Genomic DNA, 20,725 nt, shown 5'->3' with positions numbered 1-20,725 from the left:
GCCAGTGCTCTCGACATGCTTAATGTTATTCATCTTCATCCTGAGGTTGAAAAGCCTTATTTGTGACAAAGAGAATGGATTGATGAGCAAGGTGGTCATCTCTATAATTGATCAAGCCCTATACAATCAACCACATTCTGAGACTGTAAACTATATTAATTCCTCTTCTGAAAACTCTAAAGAGTCATATCCTTCCTCAGCTTGTTCACTTCGATATTGAAGCATATAGATGAGAATCCTAAACCCAAAGCACTTGACTCGCACCTTAATCTCTCTCTCATGTTATGAATTTCAATTGATTTTAGTTTTCCTGTTACATTTAAGAGAAGGTCACCTTCAATTTAGTGTGCTTGTGCTAGGAACGAGGGTCAGTTAGTTATTAGTTAATTAGTTGTTACGAATTAATTAGTTGTTTTAGGTTTTTTTAATGTTAGGCCGCGACACTGCGTGTCCTCATCGGCTAACTCAATACAGAGTAAAAAACCTCATGTTTGATAGAGCATTGAAGGAATTAAATGAACAATAATTTTATCTTCTTGCTTATATTATTTTTTTACCTCATCTTCAATGAAACTTAGCCTTAAGTATAAGAATTTGCTTGGGGGATGAAGAAAACACTTAATTTGGACTAGTCAATGAACTTCTTTGGTCTGAAAATGAAGATGATTATACAAAATAGAAGTTTCCCCGTAAAAAGAAAACCAATAATCAACGGCCGACCCGATAGTCAATTGGGCTTTAGGCCGGTCCAACACGGTGAAAGAACAATAAAAAAGGGGAAGAAAAAAACGATGCGTCAAGTTTATGACGTGGCGTCAGGCCATTGGTCGACTGAACGTGGCGCATAATATGATTGGCGGAAGCTAGTCGAAAGCAGTGTTGTTACAGATCTATATGTAGAACTGACCCATTGGATCTCACAGAGAGAAATAGAAAGAGAGAGAGAGAGAGAGAGATACAGAAGAGAGAGTCCCTTCCCTTAAGGAATTCGAAAGAGATGGCTGGGATTCGCTCCGGCGTCGTTTCGGTGTTGTTCGTGCTCGTTGCCTGCTTCTCTATTCAGCAGCTTTCTGCTTCCGACGATACGGTAATCAATCCGCTACCTTGAATCTTTTTCTTCGTAATTGTTCCGATTGATTTGTAGTTTCTCAGATTCAATCTCAGTTTGCTTATGGATTTCGTTACTGTTTTGGTTTCTAGGTCTTCTACGATTCGTTCGACGAATCATTTGAAGGGCGTTGGACCGTGTCCGGCAAAGATGAATATCAAGGTCAGTGTTTTTTACAGTTTAAAGATCGGTGATTTAGATTTATGTTGGATCGTTGTATGATTGATCTGAATGATATTAGAGGTTTTGTGGATATCGAACTCAAACAGCTTTTTAAGTGTGTGTGTGTGTGTAGACGGCTTTGAAAAACGTTTAAGATAGAAACTTGTAACTCTTTGTTTACTGGCGGAGTTATTTATTAGTTCGATTTAGGTATGAGCTATTAGGCATTGTTGTGAGAGGTCAAGCTGTTTTCATTAGAGTGATCCACAGTCTGACCAGCAGTAATGGAGTGCAACAACTCGATGTAGAAGTAGGTTAATACTTGTTTGATGAACCATTGGGAGTGTTGGTCATTGCTTGCACCTGATCGCATGCCCTGTGTGACTGTTATATACTCACGTCGTATGAAATATGTCACACTGGATATACTCTTAAATGGTTGTCATGTCTGTTTGATATTACATAGATGTGGCGACAGAAATTTCATGTCGAACTATGAGAAGAATAATTGGTTCTTGTATGGTGGAATGTTTTCTGATCCAATAGTGTTGTTCTGGAATATTGTTTTCCGTTTGTTGTAGTGTTCTTTTGCAGACTGAACCTATTTTGGAATCTTATATCTCATGCTGCCTTATATTTAATCTGACTGTCGTAACTCTCGTGATTGAGTATTTATGTTTTTATTATTATTTTTGTTTAGGTGTTTGGAAGCACTCAAAGAGTGAGGGCCATGAGGATTTTGGGCTTCTTGTGAGTGAGAAGGCCAAGAAGTATGCAATAGTTAAGGAGCTTGATGAGCCTGTGAGCCTCAAGGATGGGACTGTTGTCCTTCAATTTGAGACTCGTCTCCAGAATGGGCTTGAATGTGGTGGTGCCTATCTGAAATACCTTCGACCCCAGGAGGCTGGATGGGAACCTAAGATATTTGACAATGAGTCTCCTTATTCTATCATGTTTGGACCTGACAAATGTGGGCTTACAAACAAGGTTCACTTCATTTTCAAGCATAAGAATCCCAAGAGTGGAGAGTATGTTGAACACCATCTTACCACCCCACCCTCTGTTCCAGCTGACAAACTTTCTCATGTATACACTGCCATTATCAAACCTGATAACGAGTTGATAATTCTGGTTGATGGAGAGGAGAAGAAGAAGGCCAACTTTTTATCAACTGATGATTTTATGCCTCCACTTATCCCTGCCAAGACAATTCCTGATCCAGAAGATAAGAAGCCTGAGGATTGGGATGAGAGAGCCAAAATTCCGGATCCTAATGCAGTTAAACCTGATGATTGGGATGAGGATGCACCCATGGAAATTGAAGACGATGAAGCAGAGAAACCTGAAGGATGGTTGGATGATGAGCCTGAGGAGGTCGATGATCCTGAAGCCACAAAGCCAGAGGATTGGGATGACGAGGAGGATGGTGAGTGGGAGGCCCCTAAGATTGACAACCCCAAGTGTGTGACTGCCCCTGGTTGTGGGGAATGGAAGAGGCCAATGAAGAGGAATCCAGCTTACAAGGGAAAATGGCATGCACCACTCATCGATAACCCCAGTTACAAGGGTATTTGGAAGCCTCAGGAGATTCCTAACCCCAGTTTCTTCGAGCTCGAGAAACCTAACTTTGAGCCCATTGCTGCTGTTGGTATTGAGATCTGGACCATGCAAGATGGTATATTGTTTGACAACATTTTGATAACAAAAGATGAGAAAGTTGCACAATCATACCGAGAGACCCAGTGGAAACCAAAATTTGAAGTTGAGAAGGAGAAAGAGAAGGCTGAGGAAGATGTTCCTAGTTCAGAAGGTCTATTAGCCAACGTCCAGGTACTTGGTTTTGCAATTTAGCTTTTCGGTGAAACATTGTTTTTTATGCCAAATGATATTGTAGTTGCTTTGTACAGTAAGTAACATATAATTTTCAACTTCTGCAGAAGAAGATATTTGAAATTCTATACAAGGTTGCAGATGTTCCCTTCTTAGCTACCCACAAGTCTAAGATAATTGTAAGTTATCAGTCTATCGTTCTTCAATCCATTTTTATGATGAATTTGTGGATTGCAGTCTAATATCCAAGCTTCTTCTGCAGGATCTCATTGAGAAGGCAGAGGAACAACCTAATATCACACTTGGTGTCATCGGCTCCATTGCTGTGATCATCTTAACAGCACTTTTCATGTTCCTTTTCGGTGGGAAGAAACCCGTGAGTCCCAAATCACCTTAAAAGAGCCGGCCTCTTTCTTCTTCTGGTTTGCTTTTGTTAAATGTTGTTGCTGTTGTTAAATGTTGCTTTGTCTTGTGCAGACCAAGGTTGAGAAGAAACCCACCGTAGCCACTGAGGCTTCTGGAAGTGGTGTGGAGAAGAAAGAAGAGGAGAGTGAGAAGGAAGGTTCTTCAGGTGAGAAGGAAGGTTCTTCAGGTGAGAACGAGAAGGAAACTGGTGCTGCTCCTCGTCGGAGGACAGGACCCAGACGTGAAAACTGAGTGAGAAGAGAGGAAAAGCTAGCCACTACTGATTACATCGCACTCTTCACTTTGATGACTATCATGAAATTTTGAGCCTAGCTGTTTTTGTAGGTCATTCTTGGCTGTTGGTATTTTTTTTCTTTATTTTAGCCTTGTGTTGAGACAGTAATATGCATCAGGAGTGTAAATGACATTTCTATTAAGCTGTTATAGTTCCTTTCGAGTGACCAAGTAAACATTTATTTCGACAGTTTGATTCTTATGTACCGTTTAGAAGTTTATTATCGATGGTCAGAATTTGGTGCTGTGATTGTCTGATTCTTCCTCCCCATTTTCAACCCAGAATGCAAGTAAATTAGTTTCTGAGACATGAAGATGTTAAGCAGAACGAAATCCATTTGAAACCCTAGAACATAGTTTTCTCCATTCACAATTGAATTCCTTTTTGGTGCCATTGTTATTCCTACCCGTCCACAACATATGTTTATCAAAATTGAGATTATGAAATATGAGAATTTGTATGGTTTAGCTTGGGAGGAATCATTAGGCACTCATGGAATGCGATGGCATGTTAAACTCGGCAACAATATTGAAATTTTCTTCCACCATAAATTTACCTTTCATTGCGCATGATTTTTACAACTGTTCCAAGTAACCATGAGTTTTTTTTTTTTTTTTTTCTCTAATGAATTTTATTATTTTCTAATTTCTAAAAATTGTAGAAAAAATCTCTTGCATTGTGATTTTTGAGTTCCATTAGTTCAAGAAGTGTCTGAAAATTATTATGTAAGTGTGAAAATATTTTAGTAAGAAAATAAGACTGCAAATTTTAGTCAAAAATCTAAGTGTTATAATCTACAAGTTTGGGTGAAAATCATGATGTTTAAATTTTTCTTGTTCTTTTTTATTTTTAAGACTCAATTTCCAAGATTTGGGACTTGGGATATGAATTGTAGTTTATAACTTTATATTTAGAGCTTTATGACACTAATTGCCTAAGAAAATTAGAGTCCTGTCGAGTACACTGCAAGTTCATAATGTTTAGAGACCATACTATTGATTAAACCAACTTATAATCTATATCACACTCCGTAGATCCTCAGTTCTTTCAGGCTCAGACCAGGGATAAACATGTGCCTTCCTCAATGCCAGAAGCCCACAAATACGAACGATCATCAAGAACAATAATATTGCCCTCGTACTTCATTTCTAGTGCCTTGTTTTCGATATCCACACCATGTCCGTATAGATAATCTTTCAAGGTGGCCACAGTGATTTCTTCATTGACAATCAACCCCAAGGAATACTGGTCGGCTATCCGGATTGTGACTGCAATTTTCCGAAGGAGGGTGAGGACAGAACCATGAGAAATGCCGTATTGTTGCACAGTCATTGCATCACTTTGCAGCCACGTCCCGTTTTCCAAGCTCAGCTCTTGCCTATCGGCAGGGATTGCGATTCCTTGTTCTTGCGAAATCCTTAATTTCACTTGCATAACTGTGGCGGAAAGTGGAATCTGCATAGGGAAATCCTCTTCTTCCCAACGAACCATGACCAGAATGCTCTATCAAACACGAACACCAGCCAATTTGTTATTAACAACATTATGTTAACTATAGTGCTAAAAAAAGAAATGACCAGAATAATTTGAAAGACGAATTCAGCTTGTGGAGTGTGAAAGCTCTTACCGGAGAAAAGTTCAGTCGAGGATCCATTTGTGTAATGTAGATCGACAAAAGTTCTATAGATAGTTGTATGGTTCATTGTGAAGGCGAGTAATTGCTTGTAATGCATCTGTTCATGGTATTAGCATGAATTGCTCTAGTGTGTTTTATATGTGATCACTATAAGGTTCCTCCTTCATGTACCAAATTAGACTAGAAAGTAGAAACTGCAAATTGAGACTTTGACTAATACATTCATAAAGGGCAATTTGTTATTAAAAAAAAGAGTTAAAAGATTGCTGATAACTTGGGAGTCATTTTAGGGCATTGTGTATGAACAGAATATTTGTTCAACTTTACGGGTTTTTTTTTTTTTTTTTACTAGGTTTAAACATCGTCTCAAAAGTTCTACAATACATCAGACGATATATTGATACTCCATTGGTGTCATCTGATGACTCTAATTTTGTTTTCATGAATACACCTAGAACACCAAAGCAGTTCCACTTTTGCCCGTCGTAGCTTCATAGGATCAAATCTCACAAATGTGTGAACAAACAAAGATTCTTCACCTCATGATTCTACTAAAAAGATTGGATCAAGCTGTTTGGAAAAGCGACTATGGCCATGCTCTATAACGACAATGGTTTACAATGTCCTGATTTGAAAACACAGACCTCTTTATATGGCTACACTCCTTTTTACATAGTAGACTACCAAAAATAAAGCACCTGAAAGTAAAGATTGAGATTTGGGGCTCTAGTTCATTGATCACAGTTCAAAATCATCTGGACTGTATCAATATTCTACTCTCAGATTTGTATAGAGATTGGAACAAGCCTACCGCATTTCATATACGAATGTAGTAAAGCACAGAACCTTAACCTTTTGTTTGACAGACAAAATTGTCTATGCTGGCCTCAAAAAGGAGACTTAACACATACATGGGGAGAGTTCACCTTATTGGAAATGTATGGAAATAATAGTTTCCTCATCTAAAAGAAAAACACAATCCGCATACTGAAAACAAAACTTAAGCAAAGTCTACCTGCAACATTTTCCTTTTTTTTTTTTTCTTGCTCTAAAAGCTGTATAACTTAACTCATCTTAGACGATAGGGTTGCCTGTAACTTGGTTTTTCACCGCTAGTATTCTATGTTCATCGCTTGCCGACACCCTTTTTAACAGGAGGAACAATCTCCTCTTCCTCGGAATCATAATGTCCATATTGCCACTTCCCCCGTCGATTAACCTGTGCTTCTTCCTGGAACTTTTCCAAGTTGTCGAGTGCCGCTTTTCGATCCTTGGTGTCAAATTTCTTCTTTTTCTCTAGCCTAGCAAGTCCCTCCTGCAAATTACACAATTTGAAGAAGATAAAAAAATTGAGATACTGTAGAACATTCAAGAGAACTTAAATGGACATATAATGAGGATACTAAATGATTGAGAATGAGCCAGATCAGAGAGGAAGGCAGTGCGATATTATAACTAAAGACTCTGCAACAAAAGAAAAATAACAAGACATCTTGGGCATAATGTGTCAAGTTCCCAAATTACATCTTAAACCTTCCTTTGGTTTTTACATATGGTGACGGTAAAGATAGCATCCAACACAATCACAAGGACACCACATTAGGCTCCTAAATCTTCATCAAGTGAGATAGAATATTTCCTTTTACAGATGTTTTTATCTGTTCTTTTTATGATGATGTGCTATGATGTATTACAACAATATACTAGGTATCGTGGAACAAAAAGAACATAAGAGAAGCTTTAAAAGTTCCACAAACTAGAAAAGAGGGCTAAAAATTCATACCTGGAGCATGGCAGCATTTATACTGATCTCTTCATTAGCAGCAACAAGAGTTACCAAAAGAACCGGTCCAGTTCCCTGGCCTTTAACTTTGCCTCCTGAGAAATCCCTTTCCTCAATCATGGCTGAAAACTCTTTGGATAATGTGTACTCACTTAAAAATTCTGCTGCTTCTTCACCATGGTCCTGTGTCAAGGTGGGGACCTTAAGATATGCAAGGCTGCAAAGTTGGGCAAGACCAGGTGTCGAGGAAACAGAAGTATCAAGAGGCCGTAACGAACTGTAAGGGACAACCTCTTGATTACCATAATCTATGTAGAACACTTCAAACTTGTCTTTAGAAGATTCCACAGGTCCTCGAGGAGCATTGACAATCTTTGCATATCAAAATAAAAACTTATAAGACTCGGTCCAAAGAAAACACAGATATCAGAAATATTTTTGAAAAGCAAGATTCTACTAAGAGAATAAATAAGAGATTTAGTATAATTACCGTTAAAAATAAAAATCTTAACTTTCCCTATAAAGACTGAAAATAATTTTTAGGGATACTTTGTTACATGTTAAATATATATAAAAGATGCTTAAAAATGGATCAATGTTTAGAAAATAGAGAAACAGAACGGGAAAGAACAGATGTACAGCTCATAAGATTTGAAATCAAATTTTGATTACAACTGAAAACCAAGATTGATATTACTAATTTTGACTCACCATTGCCCGGTTCCAGGAATTATCTGCACTAAATTGAGCAAGGACAATGTCACCCTTCTTTGGATTAAAAGCACCAATTAAAGGAGCTTCTTGAAGATTCAATGAAGCAAGCTGTTGCTGAATAGAAGATATACTCTGGTCCGCAACTGTCTGAACATAAAATTTACCGCCCTCCAAAACTTCTGTAACCACTACCTGAAAAAACAGAACAGAACCGATGATTAGATTACATTGAACACTTTACACCACGGGGAAAAATGTGAAATGAGTGTTAAACTCGGAGCAATCCCATACCTTTAGCACTTCTTTCTGTTTGGTGTCAGTTGGTAAACCATTTGGAACTTCCTCTCCTTCAACATATTTCTCCCAAATCTGCAACAAAACGCATATCAGCATCATAAACAGGAGAAGAGCTTTATAAAGTAAGTCTATCCCTATTTAAAAAATAATAATAAACAAATTTGCTGGTTCTCATACTTTCAGTTTCTGCTTTTTTGCATTTTTCTCAGCTTGTTCAAGCAGGTGGGCATCTGGGATCCTGTCACTGCCGGCAAAGGAAGTATACTTTGCAAGGCCAGCTTCAACAAGGGCAATTGCCATGTTAGTCCTTGATTCCCATAGAGATCCCAAGAAAGTTCCAGTTCTATCAACAGTCTCCACTTCAATCTGCATAGAGATAACAATATCAGAAAGCAAGAACAAAAAAGAGGAAAGTCATGATATGAATGCTAAATAAGACTCACCTCGACATCTCTCTGCATTATTCTTCGCCTCATTAGTGCAATTGCTTCGTCCGAATATGGCTCATCACGACCAGGACATCTAACACCAGAGAACGAGAAAGCAATGCTACATGTTTCCTTGGGAACCAATAGTTTAAAACGATGACCACTGAGCACATATTCCACAACGGCAGGGATTCTCCTACTTCGATGCAAGAATGGCAAGAAATCTCGGGCTTTCTTAGCCGATGCCTGACAGAGAGAGACATCAATAACAGAACAACCAAGAGATGTATGGTAAATTACATGGAAAACATTGATTCCATTTAACAATTATTGTATTTCTCACCGTTGTCAGGTCTGTTATGTGCATGACTGGGGGTTCCTTGGAAGAATGCATTCCTTTCTTGCCAGCGGTAGCACGTGATTCCGCAGAAAGAAGAGCATCATAATAGCTTGATCTCTCCTCAAAATCCCGATGCCTGATAACACTGCCAAAGCCACGTGCAACCACGAGTTCAGCAACATTCACCCCTGCCTGCTGGCTGGCTGATGAAGCAGGTGTTGCTGCATCGTCTCCTTCAGCTTTAGTAGGGGCTGAAAGGAAGACTGATCCAAAATCCATTATCCTGGAATCTGTAGGTCCATTAGCAACTGCAGCTCCATCTGCCGGGCTGATCTTTCTCGAGTACTCCATTTGGACACTGACCTGCAAAAACATACAAAATAGAAATGTTACAACTTACTTCCCAAGATTGAGATTTCTAATTTTATATCACTAAGGAACAATAAATCCAAATTGCCTCTCACACCTGGCGTCCAATAAGGCGTGTTCTAAGGAACTCCTTTGCTTCACGGGCGTATGGAGCTGGTTTTTCCTCTCTACGAGGATTACCCATTTTTGGACACCTAATACTTGAAAGATTTACTCTCCTCTCTGCTAGGGGACTGCCATATGGAATAGAATCATCAGCTACAATAACACAGTCACCACTTACAACCTCCACAACCTGGAAGAAACCAAAAATCCATTACACGTGTATACATGAAAAAGGGACTGATTATAAGCATGCAGTTGAAAGGGCATAATGGGGACATAACTTTCCACAAAATAAAGTAATAAACTTTATGATATTACCTTTCCCGTAAAGTTCTGGTTATGAATTGGCTTTGAATTTGTAGCCGGAGGCATATAGTTTGTCCAAAGCCTCAACTTCGTTTTCTTTGCTTGAAGTTCTGCAGTCTTCAGCCGCCGCTTCGGTTCTTCTTCCATCATGTTTGCACTCCATTCAACATATTTTGCATAACCCTAAACAAAAAGTTCAAGCATTAACAGCATTCCTCGAGGAGAACTTACAGAAGCTAACTATCTGGTCTGCGAGAGACTATAAAGGTTTACGAGCTAAAATTAAAGCATGCGAGAAGCTAAACCAACGATTCAAAGCAAGCATGTTGCAAAATTCCAGTAATGCGTACAAATTAATCATTGCTAATGTGAAATATCACTATACAGTTTATGTTCTTACATGTTCTACAAGCTCCAGAGCCAAATCTTTTGCAGAGTCCCCATCAGGGTAATATACTGAACCAATCAAATTGCTGAATTTGTCAACGCCTTCCAGAACAATGCGAACCTATAAATCAAGCACAATATTCAGAAACTGAAATAAAAAAAGCAAAAAGATATACTTGAACAGAAATCTGCTTACGTCTCTATTCAACACACGAATTTCAGTAAAGTATTTAGCTTCCAGTGCAAATGGATCCGGAACAGTTTCATTGGGTGATACTGCTGAAGCTGCAATCCTTTGTGCAGAAGTAAGAGGGGCTCGAGTTTCAGCAGAGATATCTCCATTTGTTTTATCTGAAGGAATTTCTGGCTCAGGGACAATTTCTGTTGTAAAAGGCCTCTTTCCCACTGACGGGGCCTGTTTGGAAAAAAATACATATATATGTTATATATTCATACTAATATTAGAAAAACAAAAATAAAAACCAAAATTTCTGCAGACTTCTCCATATTAAATGCAAACCTGAATTCCTGCTACAAATACTTGGACGAACTGAAACTCGGGAAGCAAGTAGACCCGAATTGTACTGCCATCACGAACCTGCTCAACAATGGCTTCCATTGGCTTGCCCTTGTTTGTATTTAACAGACTCATGGCATCTAATTTGCTAGGATCACCAATAGCAGAGGGAGGTAGATTCCTAACGGATGCCTCAGCAGCACCTGGAACCTGCAATTCAGAACACAATGTTCATGCTTTTGCTGTCATTTTCATCACAAATTTTAACTTCCAAATTATGTATACTAAAATGTAAATGTGTTAATAAATAAAAACCTTGCTCCAGCGACCAAGGCCCTGGGTCTTTGCCTGCTCTTCAAGTTGGAGCAGTTCTGCAATGAAAGGACTGGCTTCTACTTTCTGTTGTCCCTGTTTCGGTTGACTAGGTTGCTCCCGGACCTGCACAAGATTCAGTTCATACTCAGACAAAAGGATAACATTACATAAAAACTTAGCAACACCTAACTTAAGAAATAAAATGACCAACACACCTTTGCCCAGCCCTGTGAAACAACAAGCATGGCAACATTTTTGTCACCAAGGAAAACAGAGCCAAAATCCCGACCTATGGATGATACAGTATAGTCGGTCTTGAAAGTCACCTCCTGTTGGAAGAATACAGAGAGTTAGATGCATTAGGCTTATCACAGTCGAATGAATATGATCATAATAAAGCAAAAGACAAGTGGATGATAAAAAAGTACCTTTCCTATGCAGAGCTTCCTCAGGAACTCTCTGCTCTCCCATGCAAATGGCTCATCAACGCCACCTCTACGGGCCTAGCAATAACAACACATCACAAATCTCAGCAACCAAACAATTGAGCAATTCAAAGCCACAGCAGACGCAATCGTAATCCTTTGAATCAGAGATCACAGCCATCAAGAGATTACAGAAAATCGAAATTGCTCAAGAAAGCAAGGAATTGGTACCAGCTTGGGAGCCATAAGCGATGAGAGAGTGATGGTTTTCTCAGGTGGTGGTCCGGGCTTGCTCGAGGTGAGGGCCATGATGACCAGGCAATCGCCGGACGTAACGGCCTTGACTCTGCCTCTCAGCCATCCCGTGGTCCCAGCTGTTGACGATGCCATCTCAACAGCTTCGTATAATATTGATAGAGATCTGCACCCAAAAAAAAAAATTCACACAATCACTATCTCCACCACAACATGCACAGCCATACAATCTCTATAACAAACATCAACAACAATCTCACAGCTATCAAATCATCAACATCCAGATCCAAATTGCATCCAAATCAATACGACAATGACATGCTCACTACGACACTACTCGCAATCAATAACGCGTCGCCGGAGCAAACGAGTTTTCCGGTCAAAGGCTTCGCAATTGCGTAGCGGAAACCACAACAATCCGATGAGTGATCGGAGAAGATAGACAGAGAAAGAAGAGAGAGGAGAGAGATCTAGAAATGTGAGAAGGAAGGAGTACCAAGCAGGATCGGATCCGGTGGGCCGGGCTGTCGGTTCCTGGTTCGGATCTGATCCAAATGGATTTCGGATCCTCGGTTCGGGGCAAATGCGTCGTTGAGCGGCGGATCACGGAGGCGAAAGAGTCTTGGAGAGAGAGAGAGAGGCACAGAGAGATTTCGTTATGGCTCCGGAGTTTCACATTATATAGTGACGATGACGAGCTGAAGCCAGCAATGGGCATTATCTTATACCCTCCATTTTCGCTCGTAATTACCCAAAATACCATTGTGATGTCAAAATGCCCTACGGAAAAGGCTTTCCTTTTCTGGGATTTTCTCATTTATTGCGTTGTATTATCTGAAATACCCAGACAGCCCCCGTCTCCAACTCATCAGAGTTTAATCCTAATCCTGAGTTCTAATCCCAAATATTCTGACACGGATTGAGACAAATTGACCGGCCTCCTTTATGATGTCATATTTTTTTGTTACAACTTCATGATGTCATATTTTGCTAAATGATAAACCTATATTTCCTACCCTCCACGGCATTATATTACTCACCAATGAAGAAAGACGTCACCCCCAACAAACACTATTAAGTTGGCCTTCTGCCCTGAACAAACACTAATAAATACTCAATTAGCAATAAAATAGAAGCTTTTAAAAATTTTCATTGACGATACATAATTATATATAGTAATGAAGATGATAGATAAGGTAAAAATAAAATTAAAATAAAACACGTGCAGTAAATTAGCATAAAAATGAATTGTACGATCTTGTATATATGTTATTTAGCATAAATAAACAAAATGGACCTTATTAATCCATTGTACGATCTTGTATATATGTTATTTAGCATAAATAAACAAAATGGACCTTATTAATGCATTGTACGATCTTGTATATGCATTATTTAGCATAAGTCAAATGGACCTTATTATTGAAAATAGATAAGTAGAAAGGTCAAATGGTCTAAATAAAACTGGTGCACTAAATTTGCATAAAAAGCGAACTATAGAATCTAAACGAACAAAGATATCAAGGTCAAATAGTCTGTAAGACATGCACCTGTAGAAAAAAGACCTAAACAAACTATGGAATCTTACACAAGCATTATTTAGTGTATGTCAACGAAACGGACTTTATTAATGCTTGAAGATAAGTGAAACAGTCAAATGATCTAAGTATGTAAAACACATGCATCAAATTGCCTAAAACGACAAATTATGTGTATGTTATTTACTTGAGGAGTGAACTGAGTAATTTTGTACGTGTGTGATTTAACATCAACTGACATAAAGTACCATAAAGAATGTACTGTATTAATTAAAAACAATAACTATAACGATCATACTGTCTACTAAGGCAAAATAAGATAAAATATAAAACACGTGTGGTAAAATGACGTAAGGAGCGAACTGTAAGTTTACACGTGCGTAATTAGCATTGATTGATGAAACGATCCTTATTAATGAAATAAAATATAACAGTAACGATCAAAGCATCTTAGTAAAACACACCGATCAAATTGGCAAAGACGACGAAACTTGGATGCGTAATTGACTCAAGGAGTAAGCCTTTAAATTAGTGCATATATGATTTAAGATCACTTGACACAAAGTACCGTATTAGCTAACAACAATAATGATAAGGTCCAAACTGTCTAAAAAGGCGAAATGAGACAAAATATAAAACACATGTAAGAAACTAACATAAGAAGCAAATTATAAAATCATGCACACACGTCATTTAACATTGATTGATGAGATACTTATTAATGAAATAAAGATAAGAATAACGGTTAAATTATAAAACATGTAGATCAAATTAACTAAAATGACAAAACTTGTATGCGCTAAATTGAGTTAAGGATGAGCCATAAAATCATATATGATTTAACATCACTTGATGAAAAGTACCACGTTAACTAATAACAATTTGGTCCTAATTATCTAAAACACTGAACACGCATGGACCGAGGTGGCTAAAATGGTAAAAGTACAAAAGATATTCATATTTACAGGTTTACCCCTCTATTGCTAGTATTATCGACGTAATAAACGTCATTTCTAGTAAAGAACATATGAAAAAGGAAAAAGAAAAAAGAAAAAGGTTATTTCTTTTTGGGTATGAAGTTAATGTGTCCACTGCTTTAACCGAATTTCAGAATCAATAAATACTGACAAAAATAAATTTCCAACGTCATGAAATTAATGAAGAAAATCCATTGCCTTTTCCGGGCTTTTACTCTTTTTCAAAGTAATCACGCTTTTAGACAACAATGACACTTCACATTATACCAGGAGCTCGCTTTTTTACCACTTTGGGTAAAAAAAATGAAAAATCTAACATCCCAGTAAAAGACAAAATTCACAGTCTGAATGAGGAAGAAGAAACCCGTGACGATGCAACCGGTACTTTTCCTCAGTTTATGAAGTCTGAAACTGACTTGCTTGGCGTAACAGAAACAAGAAGAAACGGCAAACTGCATAGTACGCGTTTCACTCACTTTCTTGTTGCTTTGCTTTTCTTTGCTGACAACCATGAATCTATGAATTTTTTAATTTCTGGGTGGTTTTATTTTTTTAAATTTAATTTCGGATTTGTTTGGATTAAATGGGACCGTTTTTTTTTTTTTTTTGGAAAAATACCTAATAAAACATTGTTTTGGATAGTTTTGAAACTGACTCTTGCTCTTATATATAAAAACCAAGATTCTGTGTTTTAAATTTAACGTTGGAGTTTAAAACTAATGAAAGCACACTAATGTTGACATTTGGATTAAGATTCCGAAAGCTATGTGGAGAAAATAAATTACTATGTATATTTTGTTATGAATCGTAGATACAATGAGATTAAGTAATGCTTATAGTTACGAATGCATAAATATTTTGCTTGTCAATCGATGATTGTGAGTTGCAAAACTGAACAACCCTCAAGGGTGAGGGTACTAGGCACAATCTTTGTTTCAAAATTATAATGGCACGAAGGGTTTAATTCGATGCAAAGCGAAGAACCTTATTCAAAATATTTTTATTTTATTTTTTATAATAAAAATAAAATTATAAGGTAGAACCTCTAGTTCAACCGACTCAATTTAGTTAAAAATGACCGCATTTTTAACTAAGGTTGATTCAATAACTCATTTAAGCTATTTTTTCTTTTTTATAAACTTAAGACTCTATTGCACAATTTGTATCGAACTCAATCTACTTTATAAATATTGAACCACACTCTTACTTTTACTTGATCAAATATGTCATATAACCATAATTCCATAAATTACTATCTTTGTCTTTCTTGTATGAGGTGGATTAGATAACTATTCTTTCTCTTTTTGTCGTGACTCTAGATTTGCGTTACTTAAACACAATCAATGTCTTTCATTTAATATCACTAACTATAATGTTAGTGAGTTGCTGGTATGTAAGGATGAATATGCAATCCATGAAATTGATATATTTTTCCTGTAGAGCTTGGCAACTCTCAACCTTAGGGTTTCTTAATAGTTGTTATATAAGGCGCCTCTCTGACATTGTCGAGCAATTGTGCATAAACTGTCTTATGAAATATTCTGGGCTTGGTGACGGCTTCGTACGTCTTTCTGATTCAGAAAGCCTAAGGATGATGTATGACATGCGTTTGGACTTTGGACATTGCAACAGGCACTTATGTTGGACAATGTTGTGATTGTTGTCGCTTCGCCATTACAATAATACAAAGCTCAAGTCCCCTGATAGGTAACTTTTCCAATTATTAATTCACAATAGCTTTTAACTTGGCTTTGATTAATTAATGAGCACGAAGCATTCCCCTAAAATTACATAACCAAAACACCAAGACATTCCATTATATTACATAACTACCTGACTTGAGCGACAAGATTGTCCCATCGCATATAGGATTAGGCAAACAACCAAAACTTTACAGGATGGGACCTCTTTCATATATGAGTTGTAAAGTCTAAACTTGGCTTTGGCATTAAGCATATCTCAAAGAGTGCAAGCAGCAGTTACAATGCCTCTGCAGATGCGCTAAGGTGCGAGGGTAATACTTAACTAACTTTCGGTCTCTTTTGGATCGAGTCATTTGGCCCAAGATCATCAATGGGAGGTCTTTGCTTGTGGTGATCAGTAGCCGACTGGTATGCCATTGCCAATGCCAGAGCCTGCAAATGATTTTTAATTTTTAATTTTACTAGTTAGATTTGTTATTGAAAAGGATGTACCGTAAAACAAAGAAGACTCACAATGTGATCATGATGAGGAGGAACATAAATTCCAGTTGTTAGACAAAATGAGCAAAACCAAAAGAACATGATCAATTCACAAATACATAAACACACTATATTAATCAAGACCACATGAACCAAAATACAAGTTTATATACTAACCTTCTTCAGTATTAGGAGCCATTGCAGTAGCACTAATGAACTTGACAATGAACGCGGATTGATCTTCTCCTCAGCTCTGGATTTAAGCTCCTTTCTATGGGGCAGGACTTAATGCTTTGTGACAGAGAGAGCAGGGACCAACACTCCTATATATATTGGCTATGTTCCTAAGAATCCTCCCATAAAGATGTTTCTTAGAAACCAAGTCACCAACAATTAGAAAACCTAATGCAACACTAAATCGGATTACTATGTAAACCAACTAATGGATTCCTAACCAATGAGTTGATATAATTATCTCAATAGGTTTCTAGGTATTGTACTTAGCTTACAACTCCTATTAATGAATCAAGTTATAATCCAATTTGCATTCTGTATAATAGATGATGATAGGTCCATTTAGTTCTAACATTCTCCCACTTGGACCATCATTATCTATTCACAAACTGAATTAAAACAATTTCCAGAAATAGCTGAAGTGTGCACTGAGATGTAAGTGTACTTTAAATCCATTCAACTCTGTCAAAATGCAGAACTATTGCAGAATCAAGAAATAGGCATGTTCAAATGAACATACTCGTTCCAGACCACAAAACAACAATTTCTGTACTCCACATGAGTTCAAACTTAATGTGATGCAACCAAATAACATCATATATCAAACTGCAGTTGTTATTTGATAACAGTCCAACCTAAGTATTTTGAATATCAAAAACACAACGCAAACACAATTTCTTTACACACAGTGGATCAATGTTTGCTTCTAACTGTATATATGCATATATAAAACAATCCACTTGAACTGAACTGAACAGATAAACTGTACAGCTACCAAAAATAAACAAACAAGGCTGTCAAAACATTAACTGAAAAATACCTCATTTCATTAAATCAACCATGAAGTACAAAGTTTCTGTTACATAACTCAAAACAGAAAATCAAGAACTAAACCAAAACAAAACAAAACTGAAGAAACAATTTTCTCAAAACATTTTGCTCCCACTGAACTTAAGCATCTTCAAAACTCGACAGAATTCCCATATTCCTGGAATGCTCCTTAAAGGCTGCTACTGACAATGCTTTAGTAAACGGATCTGCCAGTTGATCACTTGTCTTGACTCCAGAAATCTCAACTTCACCATCTTTAACTCTCTTTCTGATGCTATAGAATTTTAAATCTATGTGCTTAGAGTTATTTGATCTCTTACTATTCTTACTGAAGAACACTGCAACCTCATTATCACAAAACACCTTCAACCTTCCAGTAACAAGATCACACAACACTTTAGTCTCCAAAATAAAATTTCTGATCCATAACCCCTCACACACTCCTTCATATATAGCTATCAACTCTGCCTGCATGGTGGAAGTAGCTATCAATGACTGCTTCATTGTTTTCCAAGCTATTGCACCACCTGCTAGCATATAAACATAACCACAAGTCGACTTCATAGATGCAGGATAGTTTCCAGCAAAATCAGAATCAGTAAAGCCAACTAATTCAAGCTTTTTCACACGTTTATACACAAGCATATGGTCTTTGGTCCTTTGCAGGTACCTTAGAACCTTCTTACCAGCTGTCCAATGCTCATGTCCAGGATTTGACTGAAATCTGGATAGCATACCTACTGCAAAAGACAAGTCTGGTCTTGTGCAGACTTGTGCATACATTAAACTCCCTACTAGCCTAGCATATGGTATCGATTCCATCTCAGTTTTCTCAATATCAGTTTTAGGACACTGATTTTTAGTTAGTTTATCTCCCTTAGACATTGGAACTTCACCATTAGCACAGGTTTCCATTCCAAATCTTTTCAGAATTTTTGAAATGTAATTTTGTTGAGATAATCCCAACAATCCCTGCTTCCTATCTCTCTTAATCTCAATTCCTAACACATATGATGCTTCTCCCAGATCCTTCATGTCAAAGTTACTTGACAAGAAAACCTTAGTATCTTTTAGCAATTTTACATTACTGCTAGCAAGAAGAATATCATCTACATATAGGATAAGAAAGATAAAATTGTTTCCAACAACTTTAAGATATACACATTCATCGACAAGATTTTCAGTAAAACCAAAAGATGAAACCACTGAGTCAAATTTCTTATACCACTGCCTACTAGCTTGTTTGAGTCCATAAATGGATTTCTTAAGCCTACAGACCATATTCTCTTTCCCTGCCTCAATAAAACCTTCAGGTTGTACCATGAATATTTCTTCCTCCAGCTCCCTATTCAAGAAGGCTGTTTTTACATCCATTTGATGTAATTCCATGTCATAATGAGCTACTAGAGCCATTATGATTCTAAATGAATCTTTAGTTGAAACAGGTGAGAAGGTTTCTGTAAAATCTATTCCTTCCTTCTGTGTGAAACCTTTAGCAACTAGTCTAGCTTTATATCTCTCTATGTTTCCACTGACATCTCTCTTGGTTTTAAAAACCCACTTGCAGCCAATAGGCTTGTGATGTTCTTTTGGCTTCACAAGCTCCCATACTCCATTTTTATACATTGAATCAAGCTCTGCAATCATAGCTTGAGTCCAAGCATCAGAATCATTACTTCCAGTTGCTTGTTTAAAACTAGTGGGATCATTGTCATCAGATAATGCAGATTCTACTTCACTTAAGTAAACTTCATAAATATCATCCTCCCCTCCAAACCTTGGTTTCCTCACTCTCTGTGACCTTCTTGGTACCACAACTTGGTTTTGCTGTGGCTCAGTTTGAGGTTGAGGTTCAGGTTGTGGTTCAGGTTCAGGTTGTGGTTCAGGTTCAGTTTCAGTTTGAGTCACTTGCTCTTGCTCCTGTCCTAAGTCAAACTCAGCCATTTCAGAATTAAGATCATTGGCCTCTAAATTTTCATCTACAGCATTTTGACCTTCGACTAGATTTTGACTTTGAGCCAATCCTGAGTTAAACAAATTATTCTGAATGCTTGGCATTACTGCTATATTATCCACATTTTCTACAATTTCTTCAAAATCTGAAGACAAGTCTTCAAAGTTTGTATTGCAAACACTTTCACCTAAAAACTTAACTTGATGAGTTTCAAAAACTCTGGGTGAATGATGATGCGAATAAAGCTTATAGCCTTTAGACTTTTCACAGTAACCAATAAAATGACAAGTTACAGACTTTGGATCAAGCTTTCCTAAATTTGGATTATAAATCCTTGCTTCAGCTTTACATCCCCAGACATGACAATGGTGTAAACTTGGTTGCCTACCACACCATAATTCAAAAGGTGTTTTATCTACAGCTTTGCTTGGGGATCTGTTGCAAAGGTAATTTGCAGTTCTTAAGGCTTCTCCCCAAAACATCTTTGGCAATCCTGAAGTACACATCATACTTCTTACCATGTTTAATAGAGTTCTATTTTTCCTCTCAGCTACCCCATTTTGTTGGGGATTATATGGTGTTGTATACTGAGCCTTAATGCCTACACTTTGCAGATATAATGCAAAAGGACCCTTTTGTTGTCCTTGCTCAGTATATTTGCCATAAAACTCTCCCCCTCTATCAGACCTCACAACCTTAATTTTCAAATCCAGTTGATGTTCAACCTCAGTTTTGAAAATTTTAAAAGCTTCAAGTGATTGTGATTTTTCTGACAGTAAGTAGATGTAGCTATACCTGGAAAAATCGTCTATAAAGGTAATGAAATACATATTTCCACATATTGTCTTATGCCTAAATGGTCCACATATATCTGTATGGATTAATTCCAACAGTTTCTTGCTTCTGTTAGCATTTTTCTTTCTTAAGTTTGTCATTTTTCCTTTATAGCATTCAATACAATTTTCAAGATCATCAAAGTTCAATTCTGGAAGTGTTTTATTTTTCACGAGTACTTTCAATCTATCTTTGGATATGTGGCCAAGTCTCATGTGCCACAAGTATGCAGATTTTTCATTATGCAGAATTCTTTTTACACCAGTAATGGTATTTATACTTGATGTGTTATTGTTGTTTTCAACAAGTAAAGTTTCTTGTTGACCTAATGAACAATTCAATCTTAAATAATCATTCACAATATCACCAGAACCAAAAATAGAATAATCTTTAGGCAAGAAATCAAGAGAATCCTTGAAAATTTTTATTCCATTAGAACCAATGTAAAAATTACATCCACTTTTAACCAAAAGACTAACTGAAAGCAAATTCCTCTT

At 37.2% G+C, this 20,725-nt stretch overlaps 3 protein-coding genes across 4 annotated transcripts; 1 reads left to right on the top strand and 2 right to left on the bottom strand.

The window, feature by feature from the left end:
• Positions 1 to 912: 912 nt before the first annotated feature.
• Positions 913 to 4,050, top strand: LOC112176948 (calnexin homolog). The gene is made up of 6 exons (XM_024315090.2): positions 913 to 1,087; positions 1,201 to 1,270; positions 1,971 to 3,100; positions 3,208 to 3,279; positions 3,363 to 3,476; positions 3,578 to 4,050. Exons 1-6 carry the CDS (start codon positions 998 to 1,000, stop codon positions 3,755 to 3,757), a joined length of 1,656 nt encoding a protein of 551 aa, XP_024170858.1. The 5' UTR covers positions 913 to 997; the 3' UTR covers positions 3,758 to 4,050.
• A 361-nt stretch (positions 4,051 to 4,411) lies between these two features.
• Positions 4,412 to 6,083, bottom strand: LOC112176949. The gene is made up of 2 exons (XM_024315091.2): positions 5,428 to 6,083; positions 4,412 to 5,303 (listed from the first exon to the last, which is right to left on the bottom strand). Exons 1-2 carry the CDS (start codon positions 5,452 to 5,454, stop codon positions 4,854 to 4,856), a joined length of 477 nt encoding a protein of 158 aa, XP_024170859.1. The 5' UTR covers positions 5,455 to 6,083; the 3' UTR covers positions 4,412 to 4,853.
• Positions 6,084 to 6,363: 280 nt separating this feature from the next.
• Positions 6,364 to 12,338, bottom strand: LOC112176945 (ribonuclease TUDOR 2). Of its 2 annotated transcripts, none has more exons than XM_024315088.2 (17): positions 12,174 to 12,338; positions 11,654 to 11,843; positions 11,426 to 11,500; positions 11,213 to 11,326; positions 10,998 to 11,120; positions 10,686 to 10,892; positions 10,362 to 10,580; positions 10,179 to 10,286; positions 9,791 to 9,961; positions 9,465 to 9,662; positions 9,002 to 9,361; positions 8,674 to 8,904; positions 8,408 to 8,596; positions 8,225 to 8,302; positions 7,931 to 8,125; positions 7,220 to 7,591; positions 6,364 to 6,751 (listed from the first exon to the last, which is right to left on the bottom strand). In XM_024315088.2, the coding sequence occupies exons 2-17, from the start codon at positions 11,810 to 11,812 to the stop codon at positions 6,563 to 6,565; spliced, it is 2,988 nt and encodes a 995-aa protein (XP_024170856.1). In that variant the 5' UTR covers positions 11,813 to 11,843; positions 12,174 to 12,338; the 3' UTR covers positions 6,364 to 6,562. The 2 variants fall into 2 exon arrangements, with proteins under 2 accessions (XP_024170856.1, XP_040367017.1); XM_040511083.1 differs by lacking the exon at positions 12,174 to 12,338 and adding an exon at positions 11,938 to 12,125 and having other exon boundaries at positions 6,563 to 6,751.
• Positions 12,339 to 20,725: the final 8,387 nt, after the last annotated feature.

This window comes from Rosa chinensis, chromosome 7 (genome assembly GCF_002994745.2).
Source record: "Rosa chinensis cultivar Old Blush chromosome 7, RchiOBHm-V2, whole genome shotgun sequence".
NCBI lineage: Eukaryota > Viridiplantae > Streptophyta > Magnoliopsida > Rosales > Rosaceae > Rosa > Rosa chinensis.
This window is presented reverse-complemented; position numbering and strand designations above follow the sequence as displayed.